We start from the raw sequence: 15,130 nt of genomic DNA on the forward strand, positions 1-15,130 counted from the left end.
CTCGACATAATTGTGTGATTACTGATGTACAGAAGTACTTGTTGGCATCTTGAACTGTACTGTAGTGGCAGTCAGTTTGATTCAGGACAATCCCATCAAAGTTTTTATCCTCTTAAAGGGAACCTGTCACCAGAAGAAATGCTATTAAAGAGCATATATGGGGTTAATCTTCAGGTTAATAGTGTTATTAACCTGCCTGGCACATGCACTTAGCTGAATGCTGCAGGGAGAAAATCAAGTTTCCTTCCCTGGCAGTGTTTTGGTTTCACTCACGGGGGCAGCGCCGGCGTGGGTTTCAGTCACTGTGGCCGGCTGGCTGTCAGTCAGTGTCGGGGGTGCAGTTAAAGCCCACATGACTGAAGCCGGAATGCTGACAGGAGGAATAAAGTTAATTTTCTTAGGTTCCGGGCAAGTTAGCAACGCTATTAACCTGCAAATTAACTCCATGCCAACAGATTAATAGCGTTTTTTCTTGTGACAGGTTCCCTGTAATATATTGCAGTCGCCATATTATATAGCACTGTGTACTTACAATTGCTCATTTTTCCTTTCTACCCAGTTCATTCTTCTTTTCTCTGCTCTTTGTATAAACAAAATGGAAAGTCAATTTTCCCTGCATGAGTCATCTCCCTCTTCAACTCCAGACCCAGCTGCTCCCTCCTCTGCATGTCAGGGACTTTTGCAGTGACTCATGACTCATGCAGGGAAAGAGACTTCCTGTGTCTACATAGAGCAGAGAAAAGGGAAGAATTAGCGGGGTAGAAAGGCAAAATGATCAACTGTAAGTACACAGTGCTGTATAATATGATGAATGCAATATATTAAGAGGATAACAACTATGATGGGGGAGGAGGGCTTCTTTAGGAAAAAAAAAAGTTCCCATCTGGGCCATCCTTCTGCCTTGATCAAAATAACATCAAGAAATGTAATGATAACATGAAAGGCCAATCCTGGAGATAAGTCGCCACCAGAGATGTCACAAGGAACAGAGGAGTCTGGCAGAAAGAGGAGAGACTGGCGGGATGGCTGTTCATTCGGCTGACAGCTCTCTAAAGTGTATGACCCCCATACATAGAGTTTGGGGGCTTTAGTGGGTGAAAAGTGTATTCATGTGTGAAGATTTACACAAGACCGTGTGGTCAAAAGTGCATTAACAAAAATACAAAAATGCATATATTTTACCTGCATCAACTGCAAGTGTTTTATGTCAGCGTGAATTACAGTATTCACCTGCGAAAATAATCCTCAAGAAAGGAAGATAATTCCTCTGCTGCTGCTCACATCTTCCTCTTGTCCTAGTTTTGGAGAGAATTTTCAGACTTTCAGCTTCAGATCCTGCGACAAAGAACACAAGGTCCAAACAGGTTCTAAATGATTCTAGAACCAGTAAGCCGCTTACAGAGTGCAGATTTTGCTGCAGTTTTGTTGTCTCTTGGGCATGCTGATAAAGTTTAGTGCCCCCCCCCCCAAAAAAAAAACCCCACAATGCAACTTCCTTAAGGTTTTTGCAGCGTTTTTTCACCCATAGAAAGTAATGAACGAGTGCAAAAACACAGCAAAAAAACGCAGGTGTCAGATTTTGCTGCGTTTTTGCACTCATTCATTACTTTCTATGGGTGAAAAAATGCTGCAAAAACGCTGAAAGAAGTGAAATGCTGCAGTTTGCAAAAACGCAGCAGTTTTCCAATCCTGTCAGGGAAAAAAACAAGCTGCGTGCATGAGACTTCTGAGATGTCACAGCTTTTGCTGGTACTGTAAAACGCAGCTGAAAATTTGCATTAAAAAAAAGCATCAAAAACTCAACATGTGAACATAGTCTAACAAGCAGCTCTCTCTTCCTCTGGATGTGATTTGTCCAAAAGCAGGAGAGTGAACAATGATCTCCGGGAGAGTTAGTGCTGACACCGTGGGAACGACGCCGGCACCGGAGGGGAGTATACGTGCAATTATTTTACTGGGGCAAACATAGGGGTTGAGAAGGGATTGTCTGAGTAATGGACAACCCCCTTTCAACCTAATGACAGAATTGCATTTTTTTTTTTCACCATTTCCCTACATTTGGAATTTTTTCCTGTTTTTTTCCAGTACATTACATGATACAATGAATGAGCTGGAGCAAAATGTGTCCACTGATAATAAAATTAAAGCTCTATGAAAAAGAGAGAAGAAAAACTAAAAGAACATCATCCTCTGCTCTAATCCTGATGCTGGAGTGGTCTCCGCTCGCTGGTCCTGCAGTGATGGTGTGCCCATACCCATGTCCGCTACAGCCGTCACATGCCTTACATGGAAGCATTACCGCTGCAGTCAGTGATTGGAGGCAGCCGCCAAGTGTTGGACGTGACCTCGCTGGTGCGGGACAAGTAAACATGGATCAGTGAGAACCACTGGAGGTTCGGGGGGATTAGAAGGTAAGTTCTGGTTATTTTTGACAGATCTGTTGTTAGATTACATTTTTAAAACATACTAACCAAGACCACCTAACTGGAACCCAAGTGTGAGTCATTGTGTGCCCCTAGAGTCCATGCTGCCCCTTCTCCACCTCTGTCCCACCACCCTATGTGCTGGGGCACAAGAAATGTAGAAAATTTCCAGAATCGCTGATTTCTTGACGTTTGTGGAGTAGTTGTGGCTACAGATTTGTTGATGGCTTCCCTCTTTGTGGGGGCCTCTCGGATGTTCCAGGAGAGCTGACAAGTATATCCTAGTGTTCCCCAACTCCGGTCCTCGAGAGCCACCAACAGGTCATGTTTTCAGGATTTCCTTACTATGGCCCAGGTGAGAATTCCATCACCTGGCCAGGAAACAATTCCATCACCTGGGCCATACTAAGGAAATCCTGAAAACATGACCTGTTGGTGGCTCTAAACACTGTGACTAGACAATCCCTTTAAGTAAGGCAAATACACTACGTTTCCCTTTTCTTCATATACACACACATATATACATTAAAGGACATGTTATACAGATAGAATACACTTAGAAACATTCTCTGGGTCATTTATTGCACCCACTCAAAGATTCGCTACTCATCACTTGTGTCCCCTCTTTCTTTCCGTAGCGTTGCGTTTCACCTCTCCTTACGTCCTAACAAGCCCCGCCCATACTCGCACTGTTAGACAGGCGGTATCAAAAGCATTGCATTGTGGGAGCATCTTCCTTTCTCCGTCCCCGGCCATCTTGGAGCGACACCTCGGGTGAGTCGGGCTCCGGATATTCGGGGATTTTATCACGTTACGGGGCCGGTATCGGCTCGGTGCTGTACTGCAGAGTGCCCGCCGCCTTACTGTGTGTTTCCTCTCCTGTACAGGTCCGGGATCCCTCGCAGCAATCATGGTGGCCGCAAAGAAGACGGTGAGTGCGGCCTCATGTCTCACGTGGAGCGGAGGATGGATGGGGCTGCCCGGGCAGCGGGGGGCAGGGTCCGGCCTGTGCCTCCGGGAGGAGAAACCCGGCCGGGGACAGGAGTGGGGCCGACAGGGGTCATAGTGGTGATCGGTGTCACGTGTCCTGTGCAGCAGGGGCCCCAGATGGGGGGAGTAGTAGTATCATGTCTGTGGGCTGGAGGGGCCCCAGATGGGGGGAGTAGTAGTATCATGTCTGTGGGCTGCAGGGGCCCCAGATGGGGGGAGTAGTAGTATCATGTCTGTGGGCTGGAGGGGCCCCAGATGGGGGGAGTAGTAGTATCATGTCTATGGGCTGTAGGGGCCCCAGATGGGGGGAGTAGTAGTATCATGTCTGTGGGCTGGAGGGGCCCCAGATGGGGGGAGTAGTAGTAACGTCTGTGGGCTGTAGGGGCCCAGATGGGGGGAGTAGTAGTATCATGTCTGTGGGCTGCAGGGGCCCAGATGGGGGGAGTAGTAGTATCATGTCTGTGGGCTGCAGGGGCCCCAGATGGGGGAAGTAGTAGTAACATGTCTGTGGGCTGTAGGGGCCCAGATGGGGGGAGTAGTAGTATCATGTCTGTGGGCTGTAGGGGCCCAGATGGGGGGAGTAGTAGTATCATGTCTGTGGGCTGCAGGGGCCCCAGATGGGGGGAGTAGTAGTATCATGTCTGTGGGCTGCAGGGGCCCCAGATGGGGGGAGTAGTAGTATCATGTCTGTGGGCTGCAGGGGCCCCAGATGGGGGGAGTAGTAGTATCATGTCTGTGGGCTGTAGGGGCCCCAGATGGGGGGAGTAGTAGTATCATGTCTGTGGGCTGTAGGGGCCCCAGATGGGGGGAGTAGTAGTAACATGTCTGTGGGCTGCAGGGGCCCCAGATGGAGGGAGTAGTAGTAACATGTCTGTGGGCTGGAGGGGCCCCAGATGGGTGGAGTAGTAGTATCATGTCTGTGGGCTGGAGGGGCCCCAGATGGGGGGAGTAGTAGTAACATGTCTGTGGGCTGGAGGGGCCCCAGATGGGAGTAGTAGTATCATGTCTGTGGGCTGGAGGGGCCCCAGATGGGGGGAGTAGTAGTAACATGTCTGTGGGCTGGAGGGGCCCCAGATGGGGGGAGTAGTAGTATCATGTCTGTGGGCTGGAGGGGCCCCAGATGGGGGGAGTAGTAGTAACATGTCTGTGGGCTGGAGGGGCCCCAGATGGGGGGAGTAGTAGTAACATGTCTGTGGGCTGGAGGGGCCCCAGATGGGGGGAGTAGTAGTATCATGTCTGTGGGCTGGAGGGGCCCCAGATGGGGGGAGTAGTAGTAACATGTCTGTGGGCTGGAGGGGCCCCAGATGGGGGGAGTAGTAGTAACATGTCTGTGGGCTGGAGGGGCCCCAGATGGGGGGAGTAGTAGTAACATGTCTGTGGGCTGGAGGGGCCCCAGATGGGGGGAGTAGTAGTAACATGTCTGTGGGCTGGAGGGGCCCCAGATGGGGGGAGTAGTAGTAACATGTCTGTGGGCTGGAGGGGCCCCAGATGGGGGGAGTAGTAGTAACATGTCTGTGGGCTGGAGGGGCCCCAGATGGGGGGAGTAGTAGTAACATGTCTGTGGGCTGGAGGGGCCCCAGATGGGGGGAGTAGTAGAAACATGTCTGTGGGCTGGAGGGGCCTCCAGTGGTGGGAGTAGTAGTAACATGTCTGGACAGTACGGGCTCCAGATGGGGGGAGTAGTAGTAACAGCATGTCTTTTAATGGACACCTCAGAATGACAACTATGGGGGTAGTAGTAATAACCTCTCTGGATTGATAAATTGACATTATAATGTCATATACAGTGCGGGACCCTGATGGTGGTAGTAGTAATAACTGCTTTATGAACAGTACGGGCCCTTGATAGGGGAGAGTAGTAGCAGTAATAGCTTGTCTGTGGGTAATAGAAACTCCTGATGGGAGTTGTAGTAACAGCATGTCTGTGAATGGACACCTCAAAATGACACGTGATCAACATTATGGGCTCCTGATGGGGGTAGTAGTAGTAACCTCTCTATGGATTAATTAATTTAAATGACAGACGTGATGTACAGTACGGGACCCCGATAGGGAGAGTCGTAACGTGTATGTGGACAGTACTGAATCCTGATGAGGGGAGTAGTAGTAACTGGTCTGTGCACAGTACGGGCCCCTGATGGGGAGAGTAGTAGTTTTTTTACATTTTTGCAGATAGACACCTTGAAATGACAGATTTGTCATGAACATTATGGGCTTCTGATGGGGTATTATTATTTATATAGCACCATTAATTCCATGGTGCTGTACATGAGAAGGCGTTACATACAGGGTTATAGATATCACTTACAGTAAACAAATTTACAATGACAGACTGGTACAGAGGGGAGAGGACCCTGCCCTCTACAGGGGCTGTAGTAGTACTACTACAGGGCTGCAGATGGATACCTGAAATCACATGTAATGTACAGCAAGATCTTGATGGGGGTAGTAGTAATGACATGTCTGTGGGTAGTGTGTGTATGTGTGTTATATATATATTTCTGCCTCAATGGTGGGGCTTCTTTTTGGAGGGAAGGTGGGCACACACTACAGAGTATACCGTGTTTCACAATCGCCTTTCGTTGCTGATTCTTGAGCGTTTGATCACTGTGATCCCGAGCTCGGCCTTCTGCAGATCCACGTCTTGAATGCCACAGAGGTTTCTCATGCTCCATTTCCACATCATTAATTTCCTGTGGGACTGATGGAGAAAGTGGCCCCCAGCTCTCGGCTATTGTGGGCAGTGAAGACAATCTGTAGAGCATGTGCACCTCCTGGGCTCTGCACAGTCCGCTTCTGTGGGTCCGGAGCCCGATCTCAATTACTGGGCCCCCATTAATCCATAAGGTATCCCCCCCCCCCCCCCCATCCTATGCAAAGGAGATGACTCGTATAGGGAAGACTCCTATGATGGGAGTCTAGTTTTCCAATCTTTTTTTTTTTCTTTTCTTGCCATATAACTGTGGATTAATTTTTAAGTTTCCCATCTGGGATATTTGTGATCAGGTGCAAACTCTGGCATCCATGTCACATTGCTGATAGTCCACATCTGATGACTATACATTTGCTATGTACCGCGGCCTCCTAGCACAATGTATGTAAGATGTGCCACTAGCACTTGGCAGAAGGTGGCGTCAGTGCCCGTCGGAGAACATCGTTTCGGGTTGTCTGCAGCGGTGTGTAATGCTGAGGATACCAGGTCCCCTTTAGTAGATTCTGTCTAATCTTTCCAGTCCCCACCTGAATATAGGTGCAGCAGAGCGGACATTGTCGGTGCGCCTCCCTATGATGATGGAACCTGTTCATAATGCACAATATATAGTTCAGTGACAGACTCGGCTCTGCTCCACGCTCTGAAAAACATTATCGAGTTGTAATATTTCACTGAATGCATTTTATATCTTATAGAAAAAGTCCCTGGAGTCCATCAACTCAAGACTTCAGCTTGTGATGAAGAGCGGCAAGTATGTCCTGGGGTACAAACAGACGTTGAAGCGGATCCGCGAGGGCAAGGCTAAACTTGTCATTCTCGCCAACAACTGCCCAGCTCTGAGGTGAGGAGGGGATGGTCTATTCTATTGAAATACATGTAACCTAGTGCTGCCATCTTGGACCTGTCATCACACCATGCTGTCCGATGTATGGGAGCAGGTCCCTCTGAGCCAACAGGCACAGTCAGTATACATGACGCATTGAGTCCAGGGCATTTGAGGAGGGGGCTTGTGTTGCCCCACAGGTCAGTGATTGCAAGGTAAATGCAGCCCACTAGTCTGAGGAGTGTGGGGGGTTTGCTGCTGATCTAGTTTTCTAGTCCAACTCCCCCACCCCATAGCCAGAATGAGAAACTCATATCCCTCAAGATCACGTCTGTGACCCCGAGACGTTTGTATCCTCACACCCGTAGTCCCGCATTTTTCCAAGACGGAAACTGTTCACACCAGTCTTGAAGGTGTGTTGGAGTCAGACTTGCATGCCTCTTAATGAGTTCTGGAGAGTGACGGTTCTGGGCCTTGTTGCAAGTCTCACTACAGTCATGGACTGGAGTAAGATCTGTGAGGAAGCAGGGGATTGTTTCCTTGCCCCTGTCCAGTCCCAGCGCTGCCCCCTTTGTCAGAGCTGTGCAAAAATGGCACAAGACTGGCAAAATGTTAGCACCGCCTCGCATTGCACCAGAGTTTTCTAAGCTTTTTTACTCCAGAATTGTGGCATACAATCTTTGCTGAATCTGTCCTATACACTGAGTGCAGTGGCGTGGGGCATATATAACCTGCTCTAACCACCCGGACACAGTCACATTATCCAGCCCTGTCCGGCGGTGCCCAGGACTGTGCAAACCCCGCACCCCTGAGACACAGGCGTGATCGGCCGGTATTGTGTACGTCTACCACCTACTAGAGTAGGACTTGCACGTTGCCCACTGAATAACCTCTAGATATGAGAGCTTGCTAATCCCAGAGAGTCGTCTACACCCCAGCACTTTTTTAGATTTTTTTTTTTTGTTTCCCTCATAAAGCATTGCAACCATCAGTGTCCTGTTGACCACGTTGCGGAGGTTCCAATAGGCCGACAGGGACCTTCCCTCTGTTTCACGTCTTGGATAAGTGGCTAATTTGACTGTCACTTTCCGGGTGAACAGCTGGGTTTAGCACTGGCTCCAGTCAAGGTGGTTGCGGCCTTGTGTCGGCTGTGTCTTACAGCCGGCATGCTCCGACGCTGCCGGAGAGAACATGACCGTAATGCAGCCCGTTATGCTGTCACTTTAAACTGTTATAAAGGCTCCAAGGTTTATTGTTTCCTAATGTTTTGCTCCACAGGAAATCAGAGATTGAGTATTACGCCATGTTGGCCAAGACTGGAGTCCACCACTACAGCGGCAACAACATTGAGCTTGGTACAGCCTGCGGTAAATACTACAGAGTGTGCACACTGGCCATTATTGACCCAGGTACGCTGATCACACTGGGCTCACTTCTGGGGGTTGTGGTGCTGCTCTACATGCGAACATATTCTCGCCGGACTGATCTGTCTGTAATCCGTTCCGGGCTAGACGTTCGCTAGATCAGCACCGGTCTGTGTCACAGTACTGGATCCTTATACAGTCCTGATTGTTAAAGGCTGGTTACATTAGGACTCCCAGGAGAGGCCGCACCGTTGTGGTGCTGGAGATTGTTGCTATAAAGTTATTTATTTATTTTCCTTTATACATTTGCTCACCATTTTTATTCTGCCTCTAGTGTATCCTCTTGCCTATTTGCTGTGCTGTTTGCCTTTCACGTTGCTGTCCGTGCGCACATTTTTAATCCATTTCCACTCAGCAGATTCTTCGCCTCTAACAGGACGGTGATTTGGGTGATTTGAGGATTGAGCTTAGATAAAATTCTCTTTTAAGGTTCATTTTGTTAAAATAAATAAATAAAAAAATCTGCCACCATCCCATACATCTGAATGAGGCTTTATGCATCCATATATTTGTTGACCATGCAATCTCATTCAGACGAAAGGAGCAGACTTTTAATTGCAGAAATGTCTGCACCTAATCTACCACTTGTGAATCCACCCTTGATTTCGTGGTGCAGATTTCCTGCCTAATTCCCAGCGTTTCACAGAACTGGCAAAGTGGATGAGACTTTACCAAACCTCGCTCATATGCTGCGGAACAAGTCTGTAAAGAGCCGGAACGGGAAGTGTCAACTTAGTGCAAAAACTGCACGATTTCAACGTTATTTTTTATTTATTTTGGCAATTCTCGCATTCTTTCTTGAGAGACTTTCTACGCAAACATTTCCAATCAATTGGCATAACATACAAATTTTTCCAGTAAACTTTTTTTCCCAGTTTGTATCCACATTAAGGTTTTTGATTTGGATTTAAGCTAATTCTGCTTCAAAGTCCAGATCAAAAATGGCAAGAATCCACTTTAGATCAGTGCTGTGTATATAGTAGTTGTTCAGTTTCAGCTCGCCCCACAGGAGCCGCAGCTTATTCACCATGAAGTGGAAATGGCTGTTTTTTTAGCCTCGCAAAATAAATATTTGAAAAAACATTTTAGGGAGAAACTCCACAAAATCGGTTTCTTTAAAGCAAATAAATGTGTAACATGTACATCTTGGCCAAACTAGCCAGCACTGAATACCGGTATAGGAATTCTTCAATATGGCTACTATGTTCTTTGTGACAATTTTGTCAAATTTGGGAAACCCACAGCCACTCGGTTTTAGTTGCATACATTGTATGGCCACTGTATGCTCTGATCATATAGTTGTACATTCCCATTGTGTTTACTGATCCATCGGCCTTTAGCCTTTGCTTTAGTGGGAGGGTTTCACCCACCAAACTATTTGTATGGGCATGTGTCTTTCAAAGACAAGTCCAGCAGTACCTTTACATGACAAGTCCATTCCTCGGGGTACTGAGAAATCAGCATTCAAATTGACATGCAAATGAGGCTGAAGGACTATGGTAGATCGGAAGCCTCTTTCACTCCAGATCTATCATAAGTTTTTTTTTTTATATATATATATATATATATATATATATATATATAAGATGGAGGTCCATCTTATAGTCTGAATTTAAGGTATTTTACCTGGGGTGCAGGATCACAGGAAGCCTGGTCCCTTGCTCACGGACCGGCGGCTGCGGAAATGGAGAAGCGGGTGCCCCAGCTATGTGATGCTGCGGGCCCGGTGTTGGCGGTGAGGTAGAGTGGAGTGCATTTCTTACCTATCTTCTCGGCCGAGATCTCAATCTGTGCAAGTCTCGCTGCCAGCGTCCATCTTCCTAAAGTCCTGCACCTTTACTAGTAGCTATTAGACAGCTTCAAAACAGGCAGGGATTACCTGTTTGTAATGCAATCCCTGCATGTGTTGCTTCTAACAGCCGCGAGACATGCAGCTGCGGGGACTCGAGCACATTATTCGAGCACGCCGAAGATACTCGGATAGCACACGAGCATGGCGGATAACACCTTATCCGAGCACGTTTGCTCATCACTAGTCTTTACCACTGATTCAAAACAAAACCACATGGTAAACCGTTAGTGGCCTGCCATAAAGGCCCAAAACCCAGTGGATGGACCTCAGACAGGGCATTAGAATAGGACACTGGAGATCAGGTAGGAAATAACCGCTGTGTCCAAGCTCAGGGAAGCAATCATATCATAAAGTGCATAGTGCTAAATAGCCAGGGGTAGAATTTATACCAAACTAAAAAACATTACTATGTAGCAAATCATAAGTGTCGGTGCATTAATAGTTCATGAAGGTATAATTCCCCCCTTAAAAAGGTGTTTACCCACGCTGTAATGTTAAGGACACGTGCCACACTGCCCCAACGCGCGTTTCGCGTTCGCTTCTTCAGGGTGCGCACCCTGTCCTTAGCATTACAGCATGAGTAAGCACCATAGTAATGTTTTGTTGTTTGGTATAAATTCTACCCCTAGCTATTTAGCACTATACACTGTATGATATGATTGCTTGGCTGAGCTTGGACACAGCAGTTATTTCCTACCTGATCTCCCGTGATCGATTCTTTGTATTTTTACTGTAATGTGTATGTAATTATGATTTATTTGAAATAAATTTATACCTTTTTTAAGTAACAAGTTGGGCATAAGTGCTCCACATTCTTTTCGTATACATTGACGGTCTTCACCACCGATTGCAGGAATTGGCCTCACGGTTGTACTGGTCAAAAATGTATTTTACAGGTTTATTAAAAAAAATAAAGCATTAATCACCGCACATCTAGAAAGGCAAATAATAAAATACACTTTTTGTGTGAATTATCATTAAAGATATTCCATATCTGTTAGATCAGGGTCATGTCTGATTGTAAAGCCTATGTTGTTGCTTCTATTAACCACGTCCTTTCTGCCTTACAGGTGACTCTGATATCATTAGAAGCATGCCCGAACAGCAGCCCAGCGAGAAGTAAATAAACACCAAACTGTTAATAAATGACTGATTTCCAGTAAAGCCTCCTGTGGTTTTTCGTTAGTTTGAAGAAGTAATTGGCATGACATGCGTGATGGGTGGGAGTCAACGTATTGAGGGGCAGAGATCCTGCAAGAGCATCGCCCACTCCACTCGAGCAGTGGGTGCTTCCTGGGCGTTACACCATCACTATAGGTCTGCACGGCCGCTATGTGGTCTTTGGTTCACACATTCTCCAAGATTTAGCGTGTGCCTTGGTGGATGCAACCACCAGCAGAAAAGTGCCAGTGGTTGTTGCTCAGGCCTGAGATTGCCATTTGTTATTCACTTGTTTTTTTTTTTTTCTTCCCACATAAGAGGACTGCTTCAGAACATCCCAATGAAGCACGTAATAAAAGAGGATTTTTTTTTTTGTACTCATTGTAAAGTTTCTTTTTTTTTGCCACTAAAATGGTTATTTAGCCTTTTTTTGGTTTTGATTTTCACAAAGGGCAATAGGAAAAAAAGGACCCCACAATTTGATAAATCATTTTTTGGTAGTATGTGACAATTGTTGAGTCACATAGCAAGACTTGGAAGGGACACTATTTGATTTTGAAGAGCAAATTTGTCTATGCTAGATTGCAAAAATTGTCGCATTTGAAGATCAAAGATTAAAGGAGGGCACATAGCTGGGGGCCACAGAGCTCACGGGGGACAAAGATCAAAGGAGGGCACAAAGCTGGGGGGCAGAGATTACGGAGGGGCACAGCTGGGGGGCACATAGCTAGAGGGGACAGATCACATGGAAGCATAAATATTGCAGGGATCACGGAGTACATAGCAGGGCGGCACAGGGTTCATGGGGGCACCAAGCTGGGAGCCACATAGATCATGGGGGCGTATAGCTGGAGGGCACAAATCACAGGGGGAACAGGAATTACGGGGCATATAGCTGGAGGGCACAGAAATCACAGGGAATGGTGATCACAGGGGCCATCTAGCTGGGGGGCATAGAAATCACGGGGCATATAGCTGCGGGGGGCAGAGATCACGGGGGCACAGATGACATGGGGGCACGTAGCTGGGAGGCACATAGCTGGGAGGCTCATGGATCACAGGAGGGGCAGAGATCACGGGTTTACAGCTGGGGGAGCAAAGATCATAGTGGGGCACAGATCACTTGGGGGCACATAGGTGGGAGGCACAGAGATCACAGGGCACATAGCTGAGGGACACTTCACCTGCAGACACAGCTGCCAGCACAGAGATCACTCTGCACTCTCGGGCAGCAGCTCTTCCGGGACAGGAGGATGGGAGAGCATTCGGCGCTAGCCCCATAATGACATCATTCATGTGCAGGGCAGGCAGCGTTCTGTGAAGATCGCTGCGTGCTGTGCACTTGAAGTTAGGGCTGGCAGGATGCTGCTGCCGCCCGGGCATTGTGGAGTCCGTGGAACTTCCCGTGGACTGCATGAAAAGCCACCGCGGGCCGCATGCGTATCAAAATAGCGCATCATAGATCGGAGAAATGGTTCTCTGATGATGAGTGCATTAACATGGGTATAGTAGATCAACTGCCATATACGATGATCGTATCAGACGTGGGTATTGGATCTACGGTACTTTTTTTTTTTTTTTGTGCAACGATGACCTCAATGTGATTTGAAGCAAAGTCTCAATGTATCAACATCTGCTTACAAATCCATGTATTTGTAGAAATCCAATAAATAGCACATGGATTGCAGGCAGCTAACAAGGAAATCCAGCATTATTAATTCACACGTCTTAGGCTACTTTCACACTAGCGTCGGGCTCGGCCCGTCGCTGTGCGTCGGGCCGACGTTCCCGACGCTAGCGTTGTCTCCGCCGCACAACGGGGGCAGTGGATGCATTTTTCCAGCGCATCCGCTGCCCCATTGTGAGGTGGGGGCGGAGTTCCGGCCGCGCATGCGCGGTCGGAAAAAGCGGACCGTCGTGAGCAAAAAACGTTACATGTAGAGCGTTTTTTGCTCCCGACGGTCCGCCACTGCACGACGGGTGCGACGTGTGGCAATCCGTCACAATGCGTCGCTTCATGTTAATCAATGGTGAAAAAACGCATCCTGCAAACACTTTTGCAGGATGCGTTTTTTCGGCAAAACGACGCATTGTGACGGAATGCAGTTAACGCTAGTGTGAAAGTAGCCTTAGATGCCCTGATGGATGCATGAACTATAAGATAAAGTCACCAAGCTGCTCAGCGGTTTACTTGTGACAAATGCCATCCCTTTATCCACCAAGTATCGTGGATTTTAAACTCTGCATAGAGGTCCTCCCAGGATCGTGGTCCATCCATATAGTCTGCAAGGTTGCTAACTCATGAGACGCTGCATGGTGACTTCACACCGACGCGTTTTGTGCTTCTAGACTTTACATCTGGTCATTTGGGTACATGGTAGGGCTCAGAAGAGGAGCGCACACATTTTCCTTGCGTCGTATACGGTTGCTATTTGCAGAGCTATCATATGGGTTGTTCATTTTCCAACTTAAGTTGTCCTTCGCTCCATTTTGATTTAAAGAAATCAACCACTTGGTCCACCGGTGAATCTCTGATGCCATGTGGCATTGGCTGTGGCACCGACGTCTGCTTGACAGGGCGGCAGCTAGTGAGCTTAGCGGCTCCGAACGCGCCATTCCTGGTAGATGGAGCTTGCACGCCAATGTCACACGAGCGCTGGTGCACCCAGCACTGATATTGCTGGGACGGTCCAGTCCGGGAGATGAGTAAATTGTTACAAGGAGGACTACATACTGTAATTTAAAAAGTACAATTCAGAAAAGGGAGGAGGGGGAAGGGTTGAAGCTTGACACGCTGAGACATACATCTAAGAGCCGTTGCAAATGAATGTAACTGGTGGGTGCCGTACCTGCTGGTGATTTTCAGCTGAAGTAGAAGAAAGGAGAAATGGGAATATCCAGCACGTCCATCCAGTGTAAGTAAAATAACCAAAATTTATTAGAACATTTTAAAAAACAATTTTTGAATAGTGGTGAACCCTTTAAAGCAACTGTCCAGTCATGTAACAGCAGGGGATGCTTACCTTGCAGTTATGATCCTCTTTACTAGCCACTTGGCTGACTTTTAGCTCAGTGACGTTACAGCAGAGCTGTGTAGGAGTGTACAAAGAGGAGAGGTCATTATAATGTGAGCTAGCAGGCTTGTAAGAAAAAAACAAAACCTGTATCTACATGAACCAGATCCTAATCGACTGAGACCAAAAGGGTTCCCTTTTTGCTCCGATCCGACTCCGCTTGAGGGAGAAGATTCAGCAAGACCCCTGTACATGAGTTCTCAAAAGCTTTGTAGGAAAGCCAGGTAGGCTAGGGATAATTCTTAGCCCTATAGGTTCTGATTAGGTGCACGTGGAGAGCTATGACTAGAACCAAGTCTTGTGCTCACTGTGGTCAGTCAGCTGGGGAAGCTGAGCAGAGTGGGTTTGTGTTGGAGCTGGAGAGAGACTGCACAGACCGTGTGCATCAAACTGAAAGCATCACTGGTGATGATGGACAATAGGTGTTTTGTGTGACCAAACTGTGACTAGCTCAGCCATGTCTGAGTAGCCAGGGTCTGTATGGTTTAGTTAGTGCCAGGACAAGGCTAGGGATTTATGTTTATGATTTTGTCTTCAGTACTGTGCAACCATTATCCTGTTTTATCAGATAAAAACCCTGGGGCTTTGTGTTCCAAGACTCTACCCATGAGCCTAAATACCTACAATTCCATATAAATTTAAGACTTTGAATATATTTATTTACACAAGC

General features: G+C 47.3%; 1 protein-coding gene and 1 non-coding gene across 2 annotated transcripts; both read left to right on the forward strand.

The window, feature by feature from the left end:
• Positions 1 to 3,086: 3,086 nt before the first annotated feature.
• RPL30 (ribosomal protein L30) lies at positions 3,087 to 11,389 on the forward strand. Its single transcript, XM_077270917.1, has 5 exons — positions 3,087 to 3,197; positions 3,311 to 3,354; positions 6,822 to 6,967; positions 8,228 to 8,358; positions 11,296 to 11,389. The coding sequence occupies exons 2-5, from the start codon at positions 3,334 to 3,336 to the stop codon at positions 11,346 to 11,348; spliced, it is 351 nt and encodes a 116-aa protein (XP_077127032.1). The 5' UTR covers positions 3,087 to 3,197; positions 3,311 to 3,333; the 3' UTR covers positions 11,349 to 11,389.
• On the forward strand, positions 8,409 to 8,540 carry LOC143783655 (small nucleolar RNA SNORA72). The gene has a single exon (XR_013217331.1). It is a non-coding gene; the product is annotated as a small nucleolar RNA SNORA72 (small nucleolar RNA).
• Positions 11,390 to 15,130: the final 3,741 nt, after the last annotated feature.

Source organism: Ranitomeya variabilis, chromosome 6, assembly GCF_051348905.1.
Source record: "Ranitomeya variabilis isolate aRanVar5 chromosome 6, aRanVar5.hap1, whole genome shotgun sequence".
Classification (NCBI taxonomy): Eukaryota; Metazoa; Chordata; class Amphibia; order Anura; family Dendrobatidae; genus Ranitomeya; species Ranitomeya variabilis.

Bases quoted from the DNA above. Each gene is read 5' to 3' on its own strand.
- RPL30 (XM_077270917.1), top strand. From the start codon at position 3,334: ATGGTGGCCGCAAAGAAGACG. The intron at 6,968-8,227 runs GTGAGGAGGGGA...TTTGCTCCACAG, and splicing joins AACAACTGCCCAGCTCTGAG to GAAATCAGAGATTGAGTATT. The intron at 8,359-11,295 runs GTACGCTGATCA...TCTGCCTTACAG, and splicing joins ACTGGCCATTATTGACCCAG to GTGACTCTGATATCATTAGA.